The sequence below is a fragment of the Cryptomeria japonica genome, chromosome 10 (assembly GCF_030272615.1).
Source record: "Cryptomeria japonica chromosome 10, Sugi_1.0, whole genome shotgun sequence".
Lineage (NCBI taxonomy): Eukaryota > Viridiplantae > Streptophyta > Pinopsida > Cupressales > Cupressaceae > Cryptomeria > Cryptomeria japonica.
Window position 1 is genome coordinate 767,437,352 of NC_081414.1, and position 22,303 is coordinate 767,459,654.

Consider the following 22,303-nt stretch of genomic DNA (forward strand, 5'->3'; position numbering starts at 1 on the left):
GTCTAGAATATCATACATTTTGAAGTACATTAATTTTACTATCTATATTAATTAGCATTCATTTTTAATTAAAAAACTGAATAAATAATATCATTGTTCTTCTTATTATAATTCCAATTTTGAATGGGTGTTCTTTTATGTATTTATCTTTCAACTTCACTCAATAAAAAAAATATCATCCTTCATTAATCATTACTTACTTATAACATAACTATATTCACCATATAATATTAATTGAAACATTTTATTTTACTCTATCTAACCTCCACAAAACAAAATAATCTCTTTCCTTGAATTACTTATCCATTAACTTAAGAAAAATAATATAAAACAAAATAATCTCTTTCCTTGAATTACTTATCCATTAACCTAAGAAAAATAATATTTTTCTTTTTTCATATGTAGACATTTAGAATGCGTTCACACTTCTACCTTTACTAAAAATCTTTCGAAAAATAATTGCAATACGTAAAATTTTCAAGATAAAAATATGGTAAAATTAATGTCGAGGTCAGTGATGAGACGAAATAGCTTTTCATTTCAGAATTACTTTTCTTCTTAAGTTAACTCTTCAACACTTTTGTTGTTGTATGCTGTCTGTGTCAATATGATGGGACGAAATGGCTTTCCAATTCACTGACAACTTCTTAGAAAATTTTCTAATTAATCTCTCCATCAATTCACTGTAAGGTATTCTCCATCAATTCACTGTAAGGTATTCTCTGTAACGCGCTTTCTTCGAGTAACTTTGGCGTGTTGTGTCAGTGTGATGGGACGAAATGGCTTTCCAATTCACTGACAACTTCTTAGAAAATTTTCTAATTAATCTCTCCATCAATTCACTGTAACGCGCTTTCTTCGAGTAACTTTGGCGTGTTGTGTCAGTGTGATGGGACGAAATAGCTTTGCAACTCACTCGCAACTTCCTGCCGTACTTTTCTTATTAAAATTTTCTCCATTCTAGCCCCACATTTCAATTCACTCTCACGCGCTCTCGTGATTATTGTGGTGAGTGATGTGACGGGATGGCTTTCTCTCGACCTTTTACATTCTTTCCTCGAACCTGCCTCCACTCTACCACTTTTGACTCTTTAACACATTTTAAGGACCAGTCTCTGCATTTAGTCCCTTGCCCTCTTCTGTGTTTTCAAGCTTTTTTCTTCAGATCTAAGCACTTTCATCTGTGATATCGCCTGCAATTTCTTTCAATATGTCTTCCACAGCATCTTCATCTTCGTCCTCTGTCGTTACGCCTTCCCAACGCATTGATGAAATTCTAATGACAAGCGCAGAAAAGCCAAATTTCGATCTTAGCCAATTAATCGAGCACATTGATGCTCTTCTTGTTCATTACGGCGCTCAGCCGGTACAAACCGTGCCCTTTAATTGTTCATTTCATCTGACTGTTCCATATGTTTTTTAACTGAACAAACACCATTCATGTTATTGTTTGCAGCGAAAGAAGAATCCGATCCGAGAGAAGTTGGGTGAGCTCCCGTCTGCAGCAGGGGCTTCCAATTTAGCAGAGCAGGTGTCAACAAATGTGAAACAGATTGCCAATGAGGTACGCACACAGTCTTACATATATTTCCTTACGTTTTTGACGATTTTTGTTTGGTTGTTATTGTCAATAGTTTGGATTGAAATTTGTAAGGGGGAGTTTTTTATGCATAGGGGTTTCTGGGTTTGCCATGGAAGTAAACGTTCCCTCAAAAATGGGCGTATTCATTCTTAGTTAGTACAGGGATTTCTGGGTTTGCATAGTGTTTTGTGTTTGTGTATGGAGACATCTCCAGACATTAGGAGTCTTCAATAAGTTTTTTTTTGCATCTCCTGTAAGTTTCTTGTAAGCATCCCTTGAAAATGACGAAGAAACTTTTAACAGAGCTTTTCAAATATCTTGAGTTTTTAAAAGTATTGACAAAAATAAAAAGAATTAAACAAATATATTTATAGACTTGTAATTTTTTTTTATTTTTTCATAAATTCTTTTTAAAAAATTGGTGGAAAGAAATCTCCTTATTAAATCTCAAAGAGGTAAGAGTATGAAGCAAAATAGTAATAGTGCTTAATATATGCATATGGATTAAAATTTTATCAATTCATTCACATACTATGTTTTTAAAAACAATGAGATTTTCCTCTTAATTTTTGTCATTTTCTATTATGGTTTTAAGTGTTTTTCTTTCTTTTGTCATTTTCTGGTGATTATGGTTTTAAGTGTTTTTCTATCATGATGATGATTAATGTATTCAGTGATAAAAAAATTAGTTTTATTTATAATATCAAACATTTTTGTATGATGATAAAAATGTTTAAATATTAAAAAATATTAAAATTAACAATTTAAATTATTAAATTAGATTAATTATATTGGTATAATCTGATAATAATCATTATGAGAGAAATATAATCATCTTCAAGTACCCATTTTGAGCTTTTTTGAAAATGGTTTATTGCTAACTGTCCTTGACTTCATATCAATCCCCATCTCTTAGTAACTATGGTATTTTGTTTTAATGCAAAATAAATTGTGAGAGATGAAGAATGTTCATAAATAGATACTAAAATCATCAAATAAGATTAGGGTGCTTAGTTTTAAGTTCAATATTAAATAACCTTTAGAAGATGGTATTATGTTATTTTTAATTGTAATTTATCTTAAAAATTCTACTAGGTGATTAATATTAGATTGTTAAATTTGTCATGTGGAGCTTCAAATTAGTTTTACAATCAAGAAGTTGTCTCCTTACTTGTGAAATAATCAATGATCCATAGATTCAATGTTTCTATGTGTATTTAATTTAAGTTTTCTCAATCTATAATTTCATGTTCACCTTCAATATCTAGACCTATATTGCTAGCTTAGATGGTATCCATAGATGCTATTGGAGTTTGTTGTAGAAGGTTTTTTTCGTTATAGTCAAACACTTGGATTTGATTTAATAATTTTAGAAACTTTGAAGACTCTTTGGACATCCATACAAAATGTGTAATCAATTCTTAATGATATAGATGATGATGCTATGGTCTTTGCAATAATGATGCAATGTGTCAAAAATCCCTCCATGATAAGTCTAAAATAAGTTAGGGTTTTTTCTTGTATACAACACCCTAGCATATAAATTAGAGTGCTTTTCACACAAATTGGAAGCTAAAAATTAGTAGCAAGAGTGTCAACGTGGGCCTCTTTTTCTTTTATCCAATAGTGTGTTTGCCCTAGAAAGATCTCTAGATTACAGGTACAATGAGGAATCACTGGCTTCAAGTTCAGTTAAGATGCCAAAACCAAAGAAGCATTAATCATTGGGGGAATTAATTGACAATTCAAAAGTATGATATTTTTTTGAAAAGATGGGGAAAAAATTGGATCTACAAAAAAAGGTAAAAAATTTAGAGAAAAACAATCAAAAACTTTTTTTTTTGTATTTAAGTGCATTTCCTTAGTATAGAGATATTATAAGCAAATAATACTAAGTTGCTAGTTCTTGTGTGACAATTATTTTGGAGGTTGGGTACGTTTGGGTACATCCATACAAAAAATATATAAAAATAATAAGTATATACAATTGTACAACCTAGAAACAAGAATTAAAAAAGAGTAATTATTATATTATTATTTTATATACAATTTAATAAATTAATAATATCCAACCCACTTGGTATCAGAGGATGTGTCCTGTTAAAAAGTTTACCCAGTGCATTGTAGTTTATAGAGAGTGCTATACCCTAATAATTAGTTACTATACTATAAATCATAGAGCAAAAATTGTTTAGGGGATAAATGGCAAATCAATAGTATAAGATGGGGAAAAAATTGGATTTAAAAAAGAGAGTAAAAATTCTAGAAAAAAGAGATAAAAACTATTTAAAAAAAATTATGATTTCTATAGCATAGATATATAACTATGTTGCCAAATTGGAATATTGTAGATGGGTACCATCAAATTTTTTTGAGGGACTAGACAAGCTGTCCAAACAAAAAACATAGAACAATTATAAATATATATTAATTATATTAAATAATATACATTAAAAATTAAAAATAAATATATTTATATTTATTAATGGTCTATAAGATTACAATTATTATATTTATTAATAATTATTTTTGTTTTAAATTTATAATTTTATTAAATTATATAATTATTAACCACACACTAATATAATATATAATAATTTAAATTCTAAAATTAATTTATAATTTTATTAATCAAATTATTTTAAATTATATATTAAAAATATATGTAAGAATTGTCGCTAATAAAGTTTTCAATAAATATTAGAAGTTTGTAATCGGGCGATTATATGTCAGATTAACCACGCGATTTTCTATTCCATTCATGCGATGGGATTGACTTCCGTGGTTGGATCGGGTTTCAATATCACTTGACTGTTCCTCTATCCGATCCTCACCGGGCATCAAGTAATTGTGAAATTTATCAGGGCTTGGGACCAGTATTTTCACCAGTTGCTTATGACCACCTTTATCATTCTGGACCTCCTCATTATCCATCATAGCAGCGGCAACTGCACATTTCGTTGGGTCATTTGGTATGGATCACACCAAGGCAAATCATTCTACATATTTAATTCGTCTTTCTTTGGTGAATCAGAGGTCTTCTTTTCATGGTTTTTATTATAATGCCTTGGGGCCTTTGCATATTTAATTGTCTAGCATTGTTACGTGTGGAAAAACCTTCTTTTGAGAGCACGCATAAGCGTGTCTAACTTGTCATTCATTGTCAAGGTTTGCTTGGCTGAAAAATGTTTACATGTCAACTTTCTTTATATACACTTATCTTTGGCCTTCATGTTGCTTTCGGAGTTTACAACCACTGCATATGCATCTCTCATTGTGTGAGGGTTTCTCTTCTTGAGACAACAGCCAATCTTTACATCGAAGGCACCACGATAGAAGAGAAGACACATAGGTTCATTGGGCTTCAACTGAGGTGGTACCTTCATCGTAGCGGTGAACTTTTGAACTCTACCTTTGATTCTTTAATGCCCTTTCTGATTACGATAAACTCATGAACCCCGAATTTAGGGTCAATTTATCCCCATACTAGAATCTAAATACATTTATGAACTCATCGAATTCCAATGAATATGTACTGTTATTAGGTAGGCATTTATACCGCTTTCTTGCATTCTCTTCCAAAGATTGTACAAATAAATTCATGATGACATCTTCATCAATGATCTCATAATCATCAGCAATATTAACAAAATGCCTAAGGTGTTGCAATATTAACAAAATGCCTAAGGTGTTCTTCTGTTGAGATGACATTATTTATTTTCAAACTTGGGAGCCATACCATTTTCATGGTTTGTCTTGCTAGTGGAAACCTTTGATTTTGTCTCTTAAATGGGGCTCTTATATTAGGAGAATTACTGAGCTGTGGGTTGTGCTGCTGATTCTGCAAAATTTGATTAGGAACATACTGACCTTGGTTTGGATTTTGTTGTCGAGCAAGCTTAGTCAATTGAGCTTGCAACTAAGCTTGTCGAGCAAGCCTATCCCTTTTCAACCTAACTTGGGCTTGGAACCCTTGGTTCCGTTCTCTAATATGATCAAGTATGTCGAAATTTATCACTCTCAAATTGATTTGGTCCTTGTGCATCATGGAAAGCAATTTCATGATCCTGCTCATTTCTCTGTGAGAGGAGTGTAGGAGACGCAGGGTGTGCTGATATGTAATAAATTAATGTTAGGATCAGGCATACCCAAGTTTTGAACATGTGCATCATGAGGTTCTCTATTTCCCCTACCTGTATGTATTTGATTTAGCACATCATAACCAGTTATATTAAATCTTCTATCCATTCTAACCATATTTTCTGTAGAATCATCTGATGTATTCATATTGATCCCTTAAATCTATAGACGATCTACTAAAAGAACCAATTTCTTGTTCTTTAGGGGATGGCTAAGTAGACTTGGTGTTTTTCAGCTATCAATGTATCCTGTTGCTTTCATGCTTGCTGAGAGTAGTCTTCACTATCTCGAAGACCCCTTGACTATCTTCATCATTCTATCTTCAAGCAATCCAAATGGTAAAACTTTGGAACCATCCTCGACAATGGTGCTATTTTGTTGGTTCTTAGAACAACAAATCTTGAACCCTAAAGCATTGCCACAACACCTCAAGTTGAAGAATGCCAACTTAGGACTAAATACTAAGCTTATGATGGAGCAAAGGATAGTTAAGGACTACTGCATAAGTGAAGGTGAGTCACTTCTCCTTTTGGCTCCACTAAGCCGAGCGGAGTATTCCCTGAGGTTTGATTTATAACATAATTAAATAGAAATATCAAATTATAGTTGGTCGATGTTGATAAATAAACATGCACTACGTGCATGAGAATGCTCATTAGATTTTCATCGATCTGTCATATTGGTCAATATTCAACTTTTGTTTCAAGGGATTACAATTAATGCGTGTTTTTAAGATAAAATATTTCCCTCAAATTATTTATACAGATTTGAAGACCTACTTCATGTGTTCTTGTATAAGTAGAACAACAAAGCCAAGCCCATGAATATATATTTTCAATTTTAGGCTTTCTGATGCAAGAGAGATAATCTCCCTTGCTTCCAAAGAACAACTCAAACACAAACACAGTTAACAATAAAACAGAGACCCTCTGTTTTCAAACTCAACAGCAGTTTGCAACAATGAAGTATAATTTATTTCTTCTCAAATTTGTAGAAACATTAATACAGACATGGCCTATCCTATGGCTTCTCTCAAACCGCCTACCCCTTAATATGCACACAGACAACACACTCTTTTCTATCTCTACGCATTTTCTTACAAAGCTTCTTTTCTCACTTTCCTCTCGTTTTTGATGTGCAGCCACACCAACAAACCTTGGCTGATTTCTCCTTACTACTCAGCCCTTTCCACTCATTATGCAGCCCTGACAAAAGCCTCTAATCTCTCTAACCTTCGTAGCAGCCCCTGGTTGATGTCCTCCATCGATGACTTATATACTCTGCCATTGTTACCAGCATTTCGTATTTCTCTGTTGAAGTCCTTTTCATATTCCTTTCTTAAAATGTCCAATGTCTTTTTACATTCTCTGTGCTCTCGTCGTTTCTTTCTTACTGCCATCGATTCATATTCTTGCTCTGTTTATTCCTTTCCCCAAAATTCTTTATTCTTTTGTTTCTGCAGTTCAAGTCAGAATGCAACTCAAAACATCTCCATCGATGCTTGCCAAGTTGCAAAGCAGCAGTCTATGCCTTCCTTTTTATGAAAGGGTGGCGACTGTAACTTAAGGATCCCATTATAATACAAAATAGAGACATTCAACACAAAATACCTTTATAAAAATTGTTTTCAAATGATTATATAGAAATTCTGCCCTATCTGCTATGTCTCAGCAATGGAAACTAAGGCCTCTGGTCTGCAACAAATCTGCCTTTCTCTTGGTGAAAAAATACAAGTAACCTAGTATCATAAATATATCTATTTAAAAAATACTAACATATAGTAATCTTATAGTAAATTAGGACTGCAAAATGCAATTTATTTGATTTCATTTATAATCATTTATATTTATTTTTTAAAAATATATTGATAAATTCTTTACATATAATTTTAAAAAAATATATTTTAATACAATAATTAAAGAGAGAATCAATATTAAAATTTTATATATATATCATAATTTTAAATTTTAATAATTTTATATATTAATATTCACTTTTATTATTTAACTTACATTTTTTTTTGATAAAATTTCAAACTCCTTTGTTGACTTTTACTTGTAATTATTTTAAATAGATTTTTTTTTAGGGGGATTTATTTAGAAAAGAAAAGTTTTGTATGAAAGCAACTGTGTTGATTGTTAGTTGTAGAGATTTAAAAAAAATGGTAGGGAAAACTGATTCTATTTATTGGTCATTATATGTTTAAAATTTGATATTGATTTTGCAGATAAAAGAATGTTCTGGAAACAAACATGAAACAAGCATAGCAGTGTTGAATGCTATTGGAAATGTTCATTGGATTGCAGTGGGTTTCTTAGTGGTGGGTGCAGTTTTAAATGTTGTAGACACCATTGAAAATAACAAGGAGGAGTGTTTCAGACTTCTCAAATCTATGAATGATTTAGCCAAAGTAATCCTCCAGCTTCAGCGCCTTCCTACTTTGAAGGAGTTACACATGAAATTGAAGGAGTCTATAAATTTAATTGTTGATGGAGCCATTTTATGTTGTTCCCAAAAGAAAAAAAAAATGTTTATTAAAAGGTACATAACCATTTTACCTATAAAAAATGTTTTTCTGTGTGCATTATTCTAAATGTTTTGTATTTTTACAATGCCTTTTAAATCTTCTTAACACACTATTCTGGGTTCTGAGACATAAAGATTAGTTTTATGTCCATCTTTGTTTTAATTTTATATTATTAAGTTAATGTTTGTTTTAATTTTATATTATTACATTAAGGACATCCTATATTTGTCTTAGTTTCCAGCATTGTTTCTTTATACCAGACTTAATTTCTGTACATGTAATTAAATAAATTTTGATTGCAACATGCGTAGGGTGTTCAAAGCGTCAACAGATGGACAAGAGCTTCAAAAGCTTAGCAAGGACATAGATGACATGTGTAAGTTCCTTAGTTTGCAAATAAACGTTTCTACTTTGGAAGCAATGCAAAACTTTCAGACAGTCAGTCCAACCCCTATTCCCGCTCTCAACAATGATGCAGGTAAAACATCACCAGCCACTTGTTATTGAGCTTTTGTTTTGTTAAGTGCAATACGCTCTATATTGACATATTCTAACATTTCATTTTTTTGAGAAAAAAACTTGCAGTTGGAATAAAAGATAAAATTGAAGAAGTCATTCAACAACTAGATTGGGAAAATGATAGTGTAACAACAACAGCAGTGATTGTATATGGTATTGGAGGCTCTGGCAAGACCACCCTAGCTGATGCAGTTTATACCTCTCTTAAGGACAAACTTCATGGGTGGAAACATTCAAAAATTACTCTCATTCAAAATCTGAAAGAAGATCCCAAAGTTGAAGATCTCCAATCTTTGATTTTACAGGATTTGACTGCCACCAAACAAGATGTAAGAGATTTTGAAAGTGGACGACAGAGTTTGAAAGAAATCATAGAAAAAGAATCTATCTTTCTATATATCGACAATGTTTTGTTTCTGGAACCATTGAAAAAGCTTCTGCCTAAGGATATCGCAAGTGCAAAAAAACTTAGGTTACTTTTAACAGCCAGAGAAACAACTGTCTCCCAAGTAATTGAAGGTTGTGAAATTGAACCTTGCAAACTCTATCACATGGAACCTCTTTCTGATGATGCAGCTCTTCAAGTCTTATGTAGGAAAATTGATAAAAAAAGAGAAAAAGACTCCATATTACAAGAGAGACCTCAGGCCAAGAAGATAGCAGAGAAATGTAGTTGTTGTCCTTTGTTTTTAGAAGTTATTGGAGCTTATATTCATCAACGGAAGAACTCAGTTGAAGCTTATGAGCGAGTACTTGATTGGCTACAGTCTGGAGAGGATTTTGGTGGCAGTGAGAAGTATAGTTTTGATGAGCAAAGGGTTCTATTTTCCTACGATGGACTTAAATCAAGTGCTAAGGAGGCATTCCTTGATTTATGTTCGTTCTTCTATGGTCCGGTGTGGAAGTGGGAGTGGGATGATATGGCATGTATTTTGGGAGACGAAGAAATGGAATGTCTTCAAGAAGGAGCTCTCATCAAAAGAGAAGATAAGAGGATAAAGATTCATGATCTTATTCTAGCTGCTGGACGAAATAAATCCAAGGACAGTAGGTTAAATGATGTTGAAGACTTTTCTTTGGCCTTGAAAAATAAGGAGGTATGTATATGAAGGTTTAGAATTTCACTGTCATTCCTACTTTTCATCTGAAAATTCTATGATGATTTGTCATTTAAAAGTCTTTCATTTGAAGTTTTAAGAAAAATACAAATTGTCAAAGAAATTTAATTTATAAGAATTTTATTATATAAAATCTTTTATATTTAAATATATTTATTAGTTTTATCAATCATACATATTAAATATGAAAAAATATTTAATGCTACAATTCAAGTGAGTTTCTAAATTTATATTAAAATATATTCAATGTCTTATTAAAAACATCTTAAAAATTAAAAACAATTATGTTTTATTTTGATATGATTCTAGTTAATATATAATTTTATTATATTAATTTTATTTTATTTTGAAATTATATATGTTTATATTAAATGATAATAACTATTAATAATGCATGTTAAAATCTTAAAGTGTCCCTCTTATAAGTTTGTTTCTAAATTTATATAAAAAAATATTTAAACAATCTTGTTAAAAATGTTTTAAAAATTAAATTGACTCAAGTTTTTAAAATCTTGTTAGAAACTATTCTAGAAATTAGAATCATCAATATTTCAAAATATTCTAAATAAATTTATATTTTATAATAAATATTATGAAATGATATATATATTAATATTATAAATTAGAATATTATATTATATTTATTTATAATAATTTTTTATGATTTATTTGTAATAAAAGGTCATATATATGATTTTATAAAAACATAAGATGTCATTTTCTAGTATAAATTTTAAGATTGTAATATATGATCTCAAACTGAAAAACAGCTCTTTAGACCATCAAATTTCAAACATATCAAAAGAACAAAAATATACATATACCACTAAAAATATTTCAAAAAAGACAGGATTGTTAGAAAGGTGTATGCTGTTCACTGTTTAATTAATTTAAACACAAACTTTACAAAATACAACTACTTTATTTTAATTCTTTTAATATATTTTTTTTAAATCAATTTTATGATGTGTGAATTCCAACAGCCCGTTTCTCAGGTAAAAGGAATATGGATGGAAAATTACAGTAGTCCTTCCCTATTATCAGCAGAAGAGTTAGATACCACGAGCCGTTCTCTGCGAGTATTTTATATGAATGAGGCGGCAACTGTGAAAGGGAAATGCCGCGAACATTTCGACAATCTAAGGTTTCTTCATGTTGAAAGGCGGCTACCCGATTTACCAATCACTATCTTCCACCACAAGCATTTGAGATACCTGTCAATAAATAGCTTTAAGGAGGATATCATTTTGAGTCCGTCCATGGCAAGTGATCAACGATTTCCGCATAATAATGATTTATTTCTTCCTTCTCATTTGTGATGTTTTCTAATTTTCGCTTTAATGTTTGGTATTTCGAGATATGAGAAAAAGTGTTTGTACTTCTAATTTTCCCTTTAATAGGGATGAGTTGTGAATTAACCTTCCTTATTGTCCTTGCAGAATCTTCCAAATTTAAACGTGCTCAAATTCAGGTGTTGCAGAATACATGGAATCGCTGAAATTGCGCATCTTCGTTCATTAAAGCAGCTGGATTTGAGCGGATGCAATACAGATGGAATTTCGCAATGTTTTTTAAATTTGCATAATCTGCGAAGGCTAAAACTGTCCTCCTGTGAGGACGTAACAGAATTGCCCGAATCTCTTGTCAATCTCCGATCTTTAGAGGAGTTGCATTTGGTTTCATGTAGTAATCTGAAGCGGTTGCCAGCTGGATTTGGGGAGTTGGTCAGTCTTACTGTACTTTACCTGTCATATTGCTCGAGTTTGCAAGAGCTTCCGTGCGATTTGGAAAAGCTTCCCTCATTGCAGTCATTGAATATAAGCAGCTGTTCCAGTCTGCTTTGCCTCCCGGCTGGATTGGAAAACTCAACGTCTTTAATTTCATTAGAAATAAGTGGGTGTACAAGTCTGAAATGTCTTCCCGATAGCATTGGAGGGATGTCTGTGTGGGGATCCAATATAAATTTTATTAGTTGTTCAAGTTTAAGTGAACTACCAGTAGAAATTTGCAAACATGCAATGCTCACAAACATTTCATTAATGCGTTGTTCTAGTTTGAAGATGCTTCCCAGCGGGTTCGGTGAGCTCACTTGCCTGCAACATTTATCCTTATCAGGATGTGAAAGCTTACAAGAACTGTGTAACGATTTCCATTGTCTAGTAGGATTGAAAACAGTAGACTTGAGAGATTGCAAGAGTTTGTCAAGCCTGCCTCTGGATTTTGGGAAACTTAGTTCTCTAGAAACCTTAGATTTATCAAGATGTGATAGACTGGAGGAATTGTGCAGTGACTTCCATTGCCTTGGAGCACTAAAATATCTATATCTGTCAAACTGTAATAGTATATGCAAACTTCCAGACCGTTTTGGTGAGCTTAGCTGCTTGGAAAGATTAGATCTATCAGGATGCTCTAATTTAGTAAAGCTTTCTGATGATTTCCATCTTCTCCGATCTTTGACAAGTTTGAACCTTTCCAAATGTGAGAATTTGGGCGGTGAATGGATGGATAGTGCGGGGAGTATGAGGAGCTTATGGCGCTTCGACATTGTGCACAGTGAAAGAATGATACAGCGGTGGATGGAAACAAAAAGCCAAAAAGAAAGGAACCTGGTGGTGGTAACGGACTTCCCTCAGGTAAGTTGTAATTTTTTATAGCGCTAAAATTCTATGGATTTAATTTGGAGCAAATAATTATTATTCGAGATCAAATTTGAGATTTTATTCCATTATTGTCTTGGCTTCCTATGTGCAGTTGTAGAATATATACGTGGATCATATTTTTAACAAAATTTTAGATCGCATTCGATCATAGTTCTTGTTATTTTGTTGCAATTGCAGGGTAGTGAAGGAGAAACGGCTTTTTTGTTGGAAGGGGTGTTATCAAAGATATTTGATGAGGAAGGGCTTCTCCTTGACGCTCATCAACACCCCTTCAATTCATCCTCACTTCAACCACAAACTCCTCTCATCTTCATCATCGATTCAGAATATGACTTCAGCCACGAATGGGGAACATTAGGAAAGAACCTGCAGCAGCTGCAATGTACTTCAAAAGAGATGCGAATCATATATGTTGGGCGCCGTTTTAAATCAATGACATCTGAGTTGCCTGTCAGAATTCTGGCTTATACACCTGACAACTCCCAGACTTCCTCTTTCTGTCATAAATTATCTGCTATGTTTAACGCTAGAAGAAGCATCGCAGTTTTCCGGAGCACTGATCAATTAGAACAAAACGGCCTAAAATGCTTGTCAGCGTGGGAAGATATATCTTTTATATTGGATCGGGTGGACTTTCTCACAAACACTCCGAGAGAGAGCAATATTGAATTGCTAAGAGAATTGCTGGTAACTGAAAAAACAGATTACCTGTTGCTCAAGGAGAATCTTCAGGTATTGTTTTCGACTAATTTTGTTTTTAAAACTTAGTCTCACTTTAATTGTGATGGAAATGTTTGAGGGTAGCTAATTAGAGTAATAGAGAATAATAATTGCAGGTAAAGGTTGCCGATCTACAAGGAAAATTGATATTACTGCTCGTCACAGATCTTGATGAAAACCAAGTGATCGCCTCGGCCGTGAAAGAAATGTATCTGAAGATGCAAGAGAGCCATGACCATCTGCTCCAAGTTGTTTGGGTTCCAATTCCTTGGTATAACAATTCATCATGGGAGGAGTTTGAGAGAGCGGCTGCCAATGCTCCGTGGCCAGTGGTACCAAATCCATGGTTGATAAAGGAACGAATAAAATCTTTAATTGGAGAGTGGACGCAAATACCATGCATTTGTGTGGTGGACGAGAAGGGAAGGATTTCAAACAAAGATGCAATGGCGACGATAGACAGGTGGGGGGTAGAGGCGTACCCATTTTCTCAAGGTCGTGAAGAAGAACTGTGGAAGGCAGAGTGGGAGGAAATCAAATTCAATTCTTTACCCACTGTGCAATTTGTCTTTCAAAATCTGGAGTTCCTCCCAAACAAGGTGAGTTTAAATCAAGTTTAACCCTTCTCTTAGCTATGCTATAAATCTCACAATTTATTCTTACATGATGGCAAGATAATATAAATTTGAGGTTTTTGTGATAGGCGAAGGAGATGATGGATCGTGGAGCAATGATGTTGATCTGCGTGGGTCCAGCTAAAGAGATGATGGAGCTCGCCCCCGACTTGAATTGTGCTTTGACAATGTTGGAAATGGAGTTGCAGGTCTTTTATGTTGCTCGCAGCGACATCAGTCCAAGTGATCATGATGATATGTGTTGGCAAAAGCTAAAACAAAATGAGTCGGAGATGTGTAGCATAGCAACCCTCTCCTCGTCTGATATATACAAATTTTGGAGGCGTGTTAAGCATTTGCAAAATGACTTAATAAATGGAATGGGAACAGATGAAAGGATAGTGAACGTGAGAAGAATGGTATTGGGTCTTGCTAGTGCAGAGTATAAGAGGTGGGAGGGAATAAGAATATTGGTGGTGGATGGAAATGGTGAGATTGTAAGTGTGAAGGGAATGGAATTGGTGGAACTACTCTGTCACGGTGACGAAGATAGCAAGGAAAAATTGGTTGAGGACATAAAAAAGAAAGGAGTTGGAAAAAGTGTGGAGAGCAGATGGAGAGATGGAATCATCCATCCTAAACATTATCCCCAACATCATCTCCTCAAACTACGGAATTCATATGGCATCCGTTGCAGTTTATGCGGTGAGCAAGGGTATCGAATATATCAATGCAATGTATGCGAAAAATATGGAATGTGTAGAGAATGCTCTGAGAGTAGTGTCTAAATGAAAGCACTGTCATCTTTCAATTATATTTACACAATATTACTCTTGTTAAAGTTATGTGGTCAATTCCCTCAATACTTTATTTGAAATTGTTTTAAAATATTTATGGACGGCGGTTAAATTTAAATTTTATAAAATTTCAATCTTTTATTCATTTCTTTTATATAAAAATTAAAATATGTATTATAAAAAGTATTTTAGAAAGATTGTAAGGGAAAAAGAGGATTAAATTTTTAAAAAATTGATTTAGTGTAAAAATATTTTTTGATATATAATTTTTTTAAAGCATAAAAAATTGTTTATATCAATTTAATTTAAATATTGAAATGTTATATTTTTGGTATAAATTAACGTTACAAATATTAATAAAAACAATTATTTTAATATTGATAAATTAAAAAATTTGATAAAAAGAAAATTTGAAATATTAAAATTATTTATATGAATTAACAATATGATTTTTAATAAGAATATTTATTTATTTAAATATAGGTAAATGAAAAAAATTATTAAAAATATATTTAATATTTTTAATTAAAAATGAAATTTTATATATTAGATTTTAGGTAAATTTTTACAATTTAAGATATTTTAATATAAAATAATATTGATTTTTTTAATTAAAATGAATGTTAAAGTTACTTTTATAATAACTTTAGTGCATTTAAAATGCTTTTTTGAAATCCTAATACAAGATATCTTGATAAGGATGTTTGAATAATAAATGACACAAGATTTACAAGCTTGATGGCCCATCCCAATCCTAATAAATATTAACCTAATAATGTATTTTTTTTTAATTTTTTTTTTTTATCATGGGCTTTCTTAATATGCATAAATGATTATGTATACTTACTTTGAGAGAGATGATATTGCATCTTACATGTTTCTAAAGTGCAAATAATTTGGTCTTAACCATGTTAGTAACACAATACAATACTGTGTGAATTAATGAGTTTTATTTAGTTCAATTATTATTTGTTGCATGGAACGATAAAAAGCTCAATGTTGTCCAATTACTTGATTTAGAAAAAATATCCTAATGGGAAAGTCATTATCTTAGAAAGCCTCTTAGAAGTTTATGATAATTAGTCAACGCTTGTAAGTTTTCTTGCTGTGCCTAAAAATTGCAATTATTTTTTCAGTCAATAGGCTATATATGGTAGGGCAATGCCCAAAAATTTTTAGTATCCTCACACTTATAAGATTTCTCATCACGCTTAAAAAATGGAATTATTTTTTTCATTGAAAAGTTTGGAAATATTTTTCTTGCGTTGGCATTGTTTTTAATTCCTATTTTTCAAAGATATGGTGAAGAGCTTGAAAGATATTAGTGGTTCAAAACATTGTAGCATGTCTCTGTTGTAACATGCAACAACCTACACAAATTTGAAATAACAACTTTTACATCTTTGTAGCAAAAAAATGAGGAAAAAACACATTTTTTTTAATGTCAATAACTGAAAGGAAACTTGTTCTTAATTGAAATCTAGAATTTAACATAGATCTATGCTATGAGAAAAAAATAGTAGATATGAATGTAACTTTAACATTTCAATTTAAATGAAAAGAGAGGTTTAGTAAATACATTTTTCTAGATGCCACAATTTTGAATTTTCATAACTTTATCAATAGACCAATGAGGAGGGAAAGTATCATCAACGCGCTTTTCCACCCAACCACAGACTTACTAGTCCCCCATGCCATATCCGATTGGATTGGCCCGACCCTTCGCAGGGAGGTAACGAAAAGTCTAACTCATGCCATCTGAACTAGAGGGTAATCCTACAGAGATGCCTAGTCGGTCACCCACTATAGGCTACCCCTAACTAGTATGACCTCTGATTGGATTGTGTATCTGGATTAACAAACTGGTTGACACTTATAGAAGTAACATCACCTTGACTGAGGGTTTCTATGTCATTGCAAACATGCTAATTCATGAAGTCAATTGTTCATCATCTTGCTAGGTTGAATTGAATTCCTGAAGGTAACTAAGTCCTCATGTATGTCTCTATGCTGCTGCATTCTGACTCTATGAGGCTCATTAGCTGTCATTTATGTTTGGACCCAATTTCACATACTAGTCAACAAACTTGAGGTGACTTATACTCTTATGGTGTGTAACCCATCTTTTGTCAAAACCCTAGATTAATTTAATACAAAGTCATACTTGTGCCCTTGAGCTAGCAACCTGCTTTCTCACGAATATGACAATCGAATAGTTCATATTTCACACAGTCTTAATGTCGTTTACACAAGAGAAGTAGCCCATACTCGGCCTTCATTAACTTAGTGTGAAAAAGATGAGATAAACAACAGGCTGTTATCTCCTTCATCAACTTTAGCTTCTATGTTCTATATGTATTATGAGCATTCATGTTGCTACTGTATTGTGTAGTGAAACTATAAATTTTTGTATGAATGACAAACTTCATTAGGAAGTAGTGAAGCTATGTATTACTATACATACAACTATCTGCATTAAGTAGTGTTATAAGATCCCTTGTCTATCAAATCTTTTTGCACTATGAAAGGTTTGCTAAATGTTTAAGTGCACCTGAAGTATTTCTATGCCCAACTACATTAATGAGTACTGGAATACTAATCTTGCTTGTCATTTCTTTCCAAATTGAAGATAATTTAGCCATCTTGATAGATGCTCTAGTATGAGCACCTCCTTGGCCCAAAGGTTTCCAAATAGTTGCAATCACACATAAGCCTGAAATCAAAGTTCCACCCTTCTCTGCCGCAACTTAAGGTTCTCGGGCATAGGTTTGTTTTTGGGTTTTAAGTTTTTGGTTGATCATTATCACAACCAGTTAGTGACCAATTTCCACTCATGAACAATGTTAGCAACAAGGCAAAAAACTGAGAGGGGGGGGGGGTGAATTAGTTTTCTCACAAAATTTACTTAACTCAAACATAATTTCAGATTTAATAATTAATAGTGAACGCACAAATCAACTCCACATCAATAACACACATAACACCAAGATTTTTGATGTGGAAAACCAAGTTAAGGAAAAAACCATGGTGGGAACCTACCCACAATATGACGATACCCTGTTAGAAGTATATGAAATATTACAATGGGGAATGCACATGCATTCAAGCACATTGCTCAAAACACATAACAAGAAGGGCTACAACCCTTGGGAAGACTCACCGTCTTACGAAAACATTCAGATCACATCCAGAAGATCATGAACTGATAAAATAGCATCTCTTCATGTCTGGTTATAGTTCTAGTTAAGCACACAATCTGATCTTCTCTGCCACACTTCTTCACACTTTTGAAAGATCAAAATATTTGCTCCCACACTTATTTGATCACACACATTCAAATACACTCATAGATACCACACAGATACACCTCTCATATGATTATTACATATATTATACAAATCATCAACCTATATTTCAAGGTCGTCTCAACACACATCATAAATAACAAAGCTATAACCATATACACTACAACATAACATGCAGATCAAAACAATGTCAACTAAGACATAGTATGGACCTAAATCAATCACCTCGAACACGCAACACCTTCAAGAATTATGCCTCGAACATCCACAACATGCTAAAACGACCAAGAACATGAAGAAGACTACCAGATCAAAGAAGATCATCAAATAATGCACACAACGATCAATTCAAACCATCAACATGGATAGGACATGATCTAGAAACATCCATAAGCATCATGAATTACACCAACAACAACCGCAACATAAGCACTTACTAGAATCTCCATCATCATTATATCGAACCTCAAGAACATCAACTATACTGACTATCAAATTGAAAGATTCACTTGCGAACCTCCAAATCACAAACCATTTGAACTAAGGACACACTAGAATGTCCCAAACACTCTGCCAAATCCACAAACCAAGATATTGCAATGCGAAGCAATGCAGAGCAAAATCTAGAACATTGAACAACACTGGACAACAAAAAAACCAATTGCAATATTGGATCTCATAACTCGATCATATCATCATGTGAACCTATGAAACTTTAGCTGAATCAACTAGAGAAACTTATCTCAAAACCCTTTAATCCGCAATAACTCATTTGTAACACATTGGCCAAACCAACTCATTTAATCCGACTGCAACACTAGAACACACAAGAATATGTTGACATCAATGATAACACATCATTCCAACAAACTTATCACCAATATCCAACAATCTCCCCCTTTGGAATTGATGGCAACATATGAATGCGAAAAAAACAATCAATGCAAACAAAGAATTCAACTACCAACAATCTCCCCATAACTCTCAACAATCTCCCCCTGAGATCTAGCACATGATATGGTAGTTTTTCAGATGATTCTCTCCCCCTTTGACATCAATACAAAAGGCACATATGCAAATCATGATTCTCTCACCCTTAAAACTAACTCACAAATCTAAGCATCTAAACCACAATAGTGACTACTCCCCTTGAGTAGCAGCCTCACTCATCAATATCCAAATCACAAGATATCTCTATGAAATCCATCAGACTGATGCAACTCCATTCATCTTAGTTCTCATCAGGAGGGGCAATTACCCCTAGCTTCTCCCTGAGATACTCAAAAGTATCTTTAGGGAAAGGCTTCGTGAAGATATCTACAATTTATTCCTTTGTAGATACATACTCCAATTTGACTCCCTTCTCATTCACCTTTTCTCTCAAGAAATGAAACTTGATTGATATATGCTTAGTTTTTGAATGCAATACCAGATTCTTAGAAATGTTGATAGCACTTGAATTATCACAGTATATAGCAGTAGGCTCATAAAAAACAACTTTGATATCCTTCAACATCTGCTTCATCAACATCACTTGATTACAATTGCTAGTAGCAACAATGTATTCAGCTTCTACAGTGGATAAAGAAATTGCATTCTGCTTCTTACTCATCCATGAAACTAACTTCTTACCCCAAAAAAATGCACCACCACTAATACTTTTATAGTCATCAACATAACCTACCCAATCAACATCAGTAAAAACACTCAAAGTAAAGTCATCATTTTAGGATACCACAAGCCAAAATCAACAATCCCTTTCGAATATTTGAATATTCTTTTCACAGTTACAACATGAGATTCCTTAGGATCAACTTGAAATCTAGCAACAAGACATACAACATTCATAATACCTGGTCTAGTCTGAGTCAAATATAACAATCCACCAATCATAGATCTGTATCTAGTCTAATTTGCTTTCAGAGAATCATAATATTTTTTCAATTTACATCTGATTATCATAGGAGTACCAACTAGCTTTGAATCATCTAAACCAAACTTCTTCAACAATTTCTTCACATACTTGGACTGAGATATAAAAATACCTTTATCCAACTGAGTAATTTGCAATCCCAAAAATAATTTCATTTCACCAATCATAGATGTTGGATATTGTTGCTGCTAGGATATGTTGTTGTCATTGATGTCAACATATTCCTATGATTTATTACTTTGACAATTGTAGATTGGTTTATTGGGATCATGGTTTCATGTATGGAGTATTTCTAGTATCATTATATTCTTCTGTATTAATTTTGGTGATCCATAAAGCTTAATTGATCATATCATATGATTTGGTTTGTAGTTTATTTTTCTAATCTATGATTTGCAAAGTTTAGTATTTCCTCTGGTATATTCCGGTTGATCAGATCTTGAGCTAAGTTTTTGGGAGATTGTTTGGGATCCGATCTTGTGTATCTTCATTTCAGATGGTTCGTGATTTGGTGCTCTACAAGCTATCTTTTATTCATGACAGTTGTTGTTGTTTAGGTGTTCTTGAGGTTCAGATGTTGATCGATGAAGTTTTGATAAGTGGTGTTGGTACAACTATTACTAATAATTCTAATGTGATTGCTGGTGTTTCCTAATTGTGTCCTATTTGTTTTGATGATCCACATTGATCATTGTGTGAGTTCTTGGTGATTTTGTTGAATCAATGATGTTCTTTATGTTATGCGGTTTTTTTGGTGTAGCGCGTTGCAGTTGATCTTGGCGTGATTACCGGTGGTGATGAGCATTTGGATATTTAATTTAAGTCCATATTATATCATGTATATCATTATATTGGTCCGATGGTCGATATTTGTAATTGTAAGTTGAGGGTTTAGCTGACCTTGTTGTCAAGGTTGATGAAATGTATAAATAGGTGATATATTCAGGAAATTTAGGTATCAAGGTTGTGTCTGCATTATCAGAGAGTGATATATGTGTGAACAAGGATTCATCTTTCGGTGTGGTGTATTGAGAAGAGATTGGTGTTACAGAGTAGACATACGTGCTTAACCGAAATTGTCATCAGGCATTAGCAAATGTTATTATTGCAACTCATTTGATTCTGGATTGTTGTTTGAACATCTTGTAAGTCAGTGAGGCTTTCTTGTAAGTCAATGAGACTTTCTTGCAAGTCAATGAGACTTCCTTGTAAGTCAGTGAGAATTCTCTGAGGGTTGTATCCATTCGGGTTATTGTGTCTTGAGTTGTAAACTCTAGGCAGTGTGCCTGAATGTTGGTGCATTCCCCATTGCAATATTTACACATACTATTGCAGAGTATCATCTTATTGTGGGTAGATTCCCACCATTGTTTTTCCCTTAACTGATTTTTCCACATCAAAATATTGGTGTTGTGTGTTGTGATATTAATTTTTCTGTCTTTGTTTTTGTTGCAGCTTATCAGATTTGTAATTGTAGATGAGTTTGTTAATCCGGTGAAAACTGATTCACCCCCCCATCTCAGTTTTCCTTCATTATTGTTGCCAACAATTGGTATCAAATATTAATCCTCTGAAGAAGCTTAACCACTTGAGGAGATTCAGATGGAAACAAGAAGTGGAAGTGTTATCTTTAAGAAGGAGAGTCTGAGATTTGATGGAAGTAACTATGCTATATGGAAGAATCGGATGGAGGTGCACTTGAGATGTCTTGGAGAGGATTATTGGAAGATCACTAAGAATGCCTATTATGTTCTCCCGAATGGACCAGTTACTCCTAATGAGATCAAGGAAGATAAAAACAACATTAGAGCAAAGGAAGCATTACTGAGTGCCCTGGATGATTAAGAAATGACAAATATAATGGGACTTTAGACTGCACATGAGATCTGGGAGAAGCTTGAAACCTTGTATGAAGGAGATAAACAAGTCAAATTTGCTAAGTTGCAGAGTTTGAAATGGAAGTATGAGATGTTGAGGATGGGAGAAGATGAGAACACAAATTCCTTTATGGCTAAGGTGAATGAAATTGTCCTAGGTATCAGATGTTACTACTTATTATGGGTATGTGCAGGATCATGGTGTGCCAAAACAGGCCCTTAAGTGGCAATAAAATTTCAGAAAAATCAGAGTTATGCAACTTGACATGAAAATTTGAATAAGTTGTGAACATTATTTTTAAAATATGTAAGAAGAGAATATATAGAAAATTGAATGTAGTTTCTAAGCTACTAGTTATTTTTTGGAAAAAAAAAATCCTATTTGATGAAAATTTCAAATTTCAATGCAGTGGTACTAAAATTTCAGGAAAAAAATAAGAAGTAGATGTATGTCTAACCACCCTAACCACAATCAAATATTAATATTTTTTTATAATATTTATAATATAAG

The 22,303-nt window shown here is 32.9% G+C and overlaps 1 protein-coding gene across 3 annotated transcripts; it reads left to right on the top strand.

Moving 5' to 3' along the window:
- Positions 1-1,074: 1,074 nt before the first annotated feature.
- LOC131026980 (disease resistance protein RUN1) lies at positions 1,075-14,822 on the top strand. 3 transcript variants are annotated; one of them, XM_059213633.1, is made up of 10 exons: positions 1,078-1,366; positions 1,457-1,564; positions 7,950-8,263; positions 8,561-8,727; positions 8,835-9,865; positions 10,870-11,148; positions 11,326-12,519; positions 12,724-13,278; positions 13,383-13,865; positions 13,970-14,822. In XM_059213633.1, the coding sequence occupies exons 1-10, from the start codon at positions 1,211-1,213 to the stop codon at positions 14,666-14,668; spliced, it is 4,986 nt and encodes a 1,661-aa protein (XP_059069616.1). In that variant the 5' UTR covers positions 1,078-1,210; the 3' UTR covers positions 14,669-14,822. The 3 variants fall into 3 exon arrangements, with proteins under 3 accessions (XP_059069617.1, XP_059069616.1, XP_057812961.2); XM_057956978.2 differs by having other exon boundaries at positions 10,882-11,148; XM_059213634.1 differs by lacking the exon at positions 13,970-14,822 and having other exon boundaries at positions 1,075-1,366; positions 13,432-13,599.
- Positions 14,823-22,303: the final 7,481 nt, after the last annotated feature.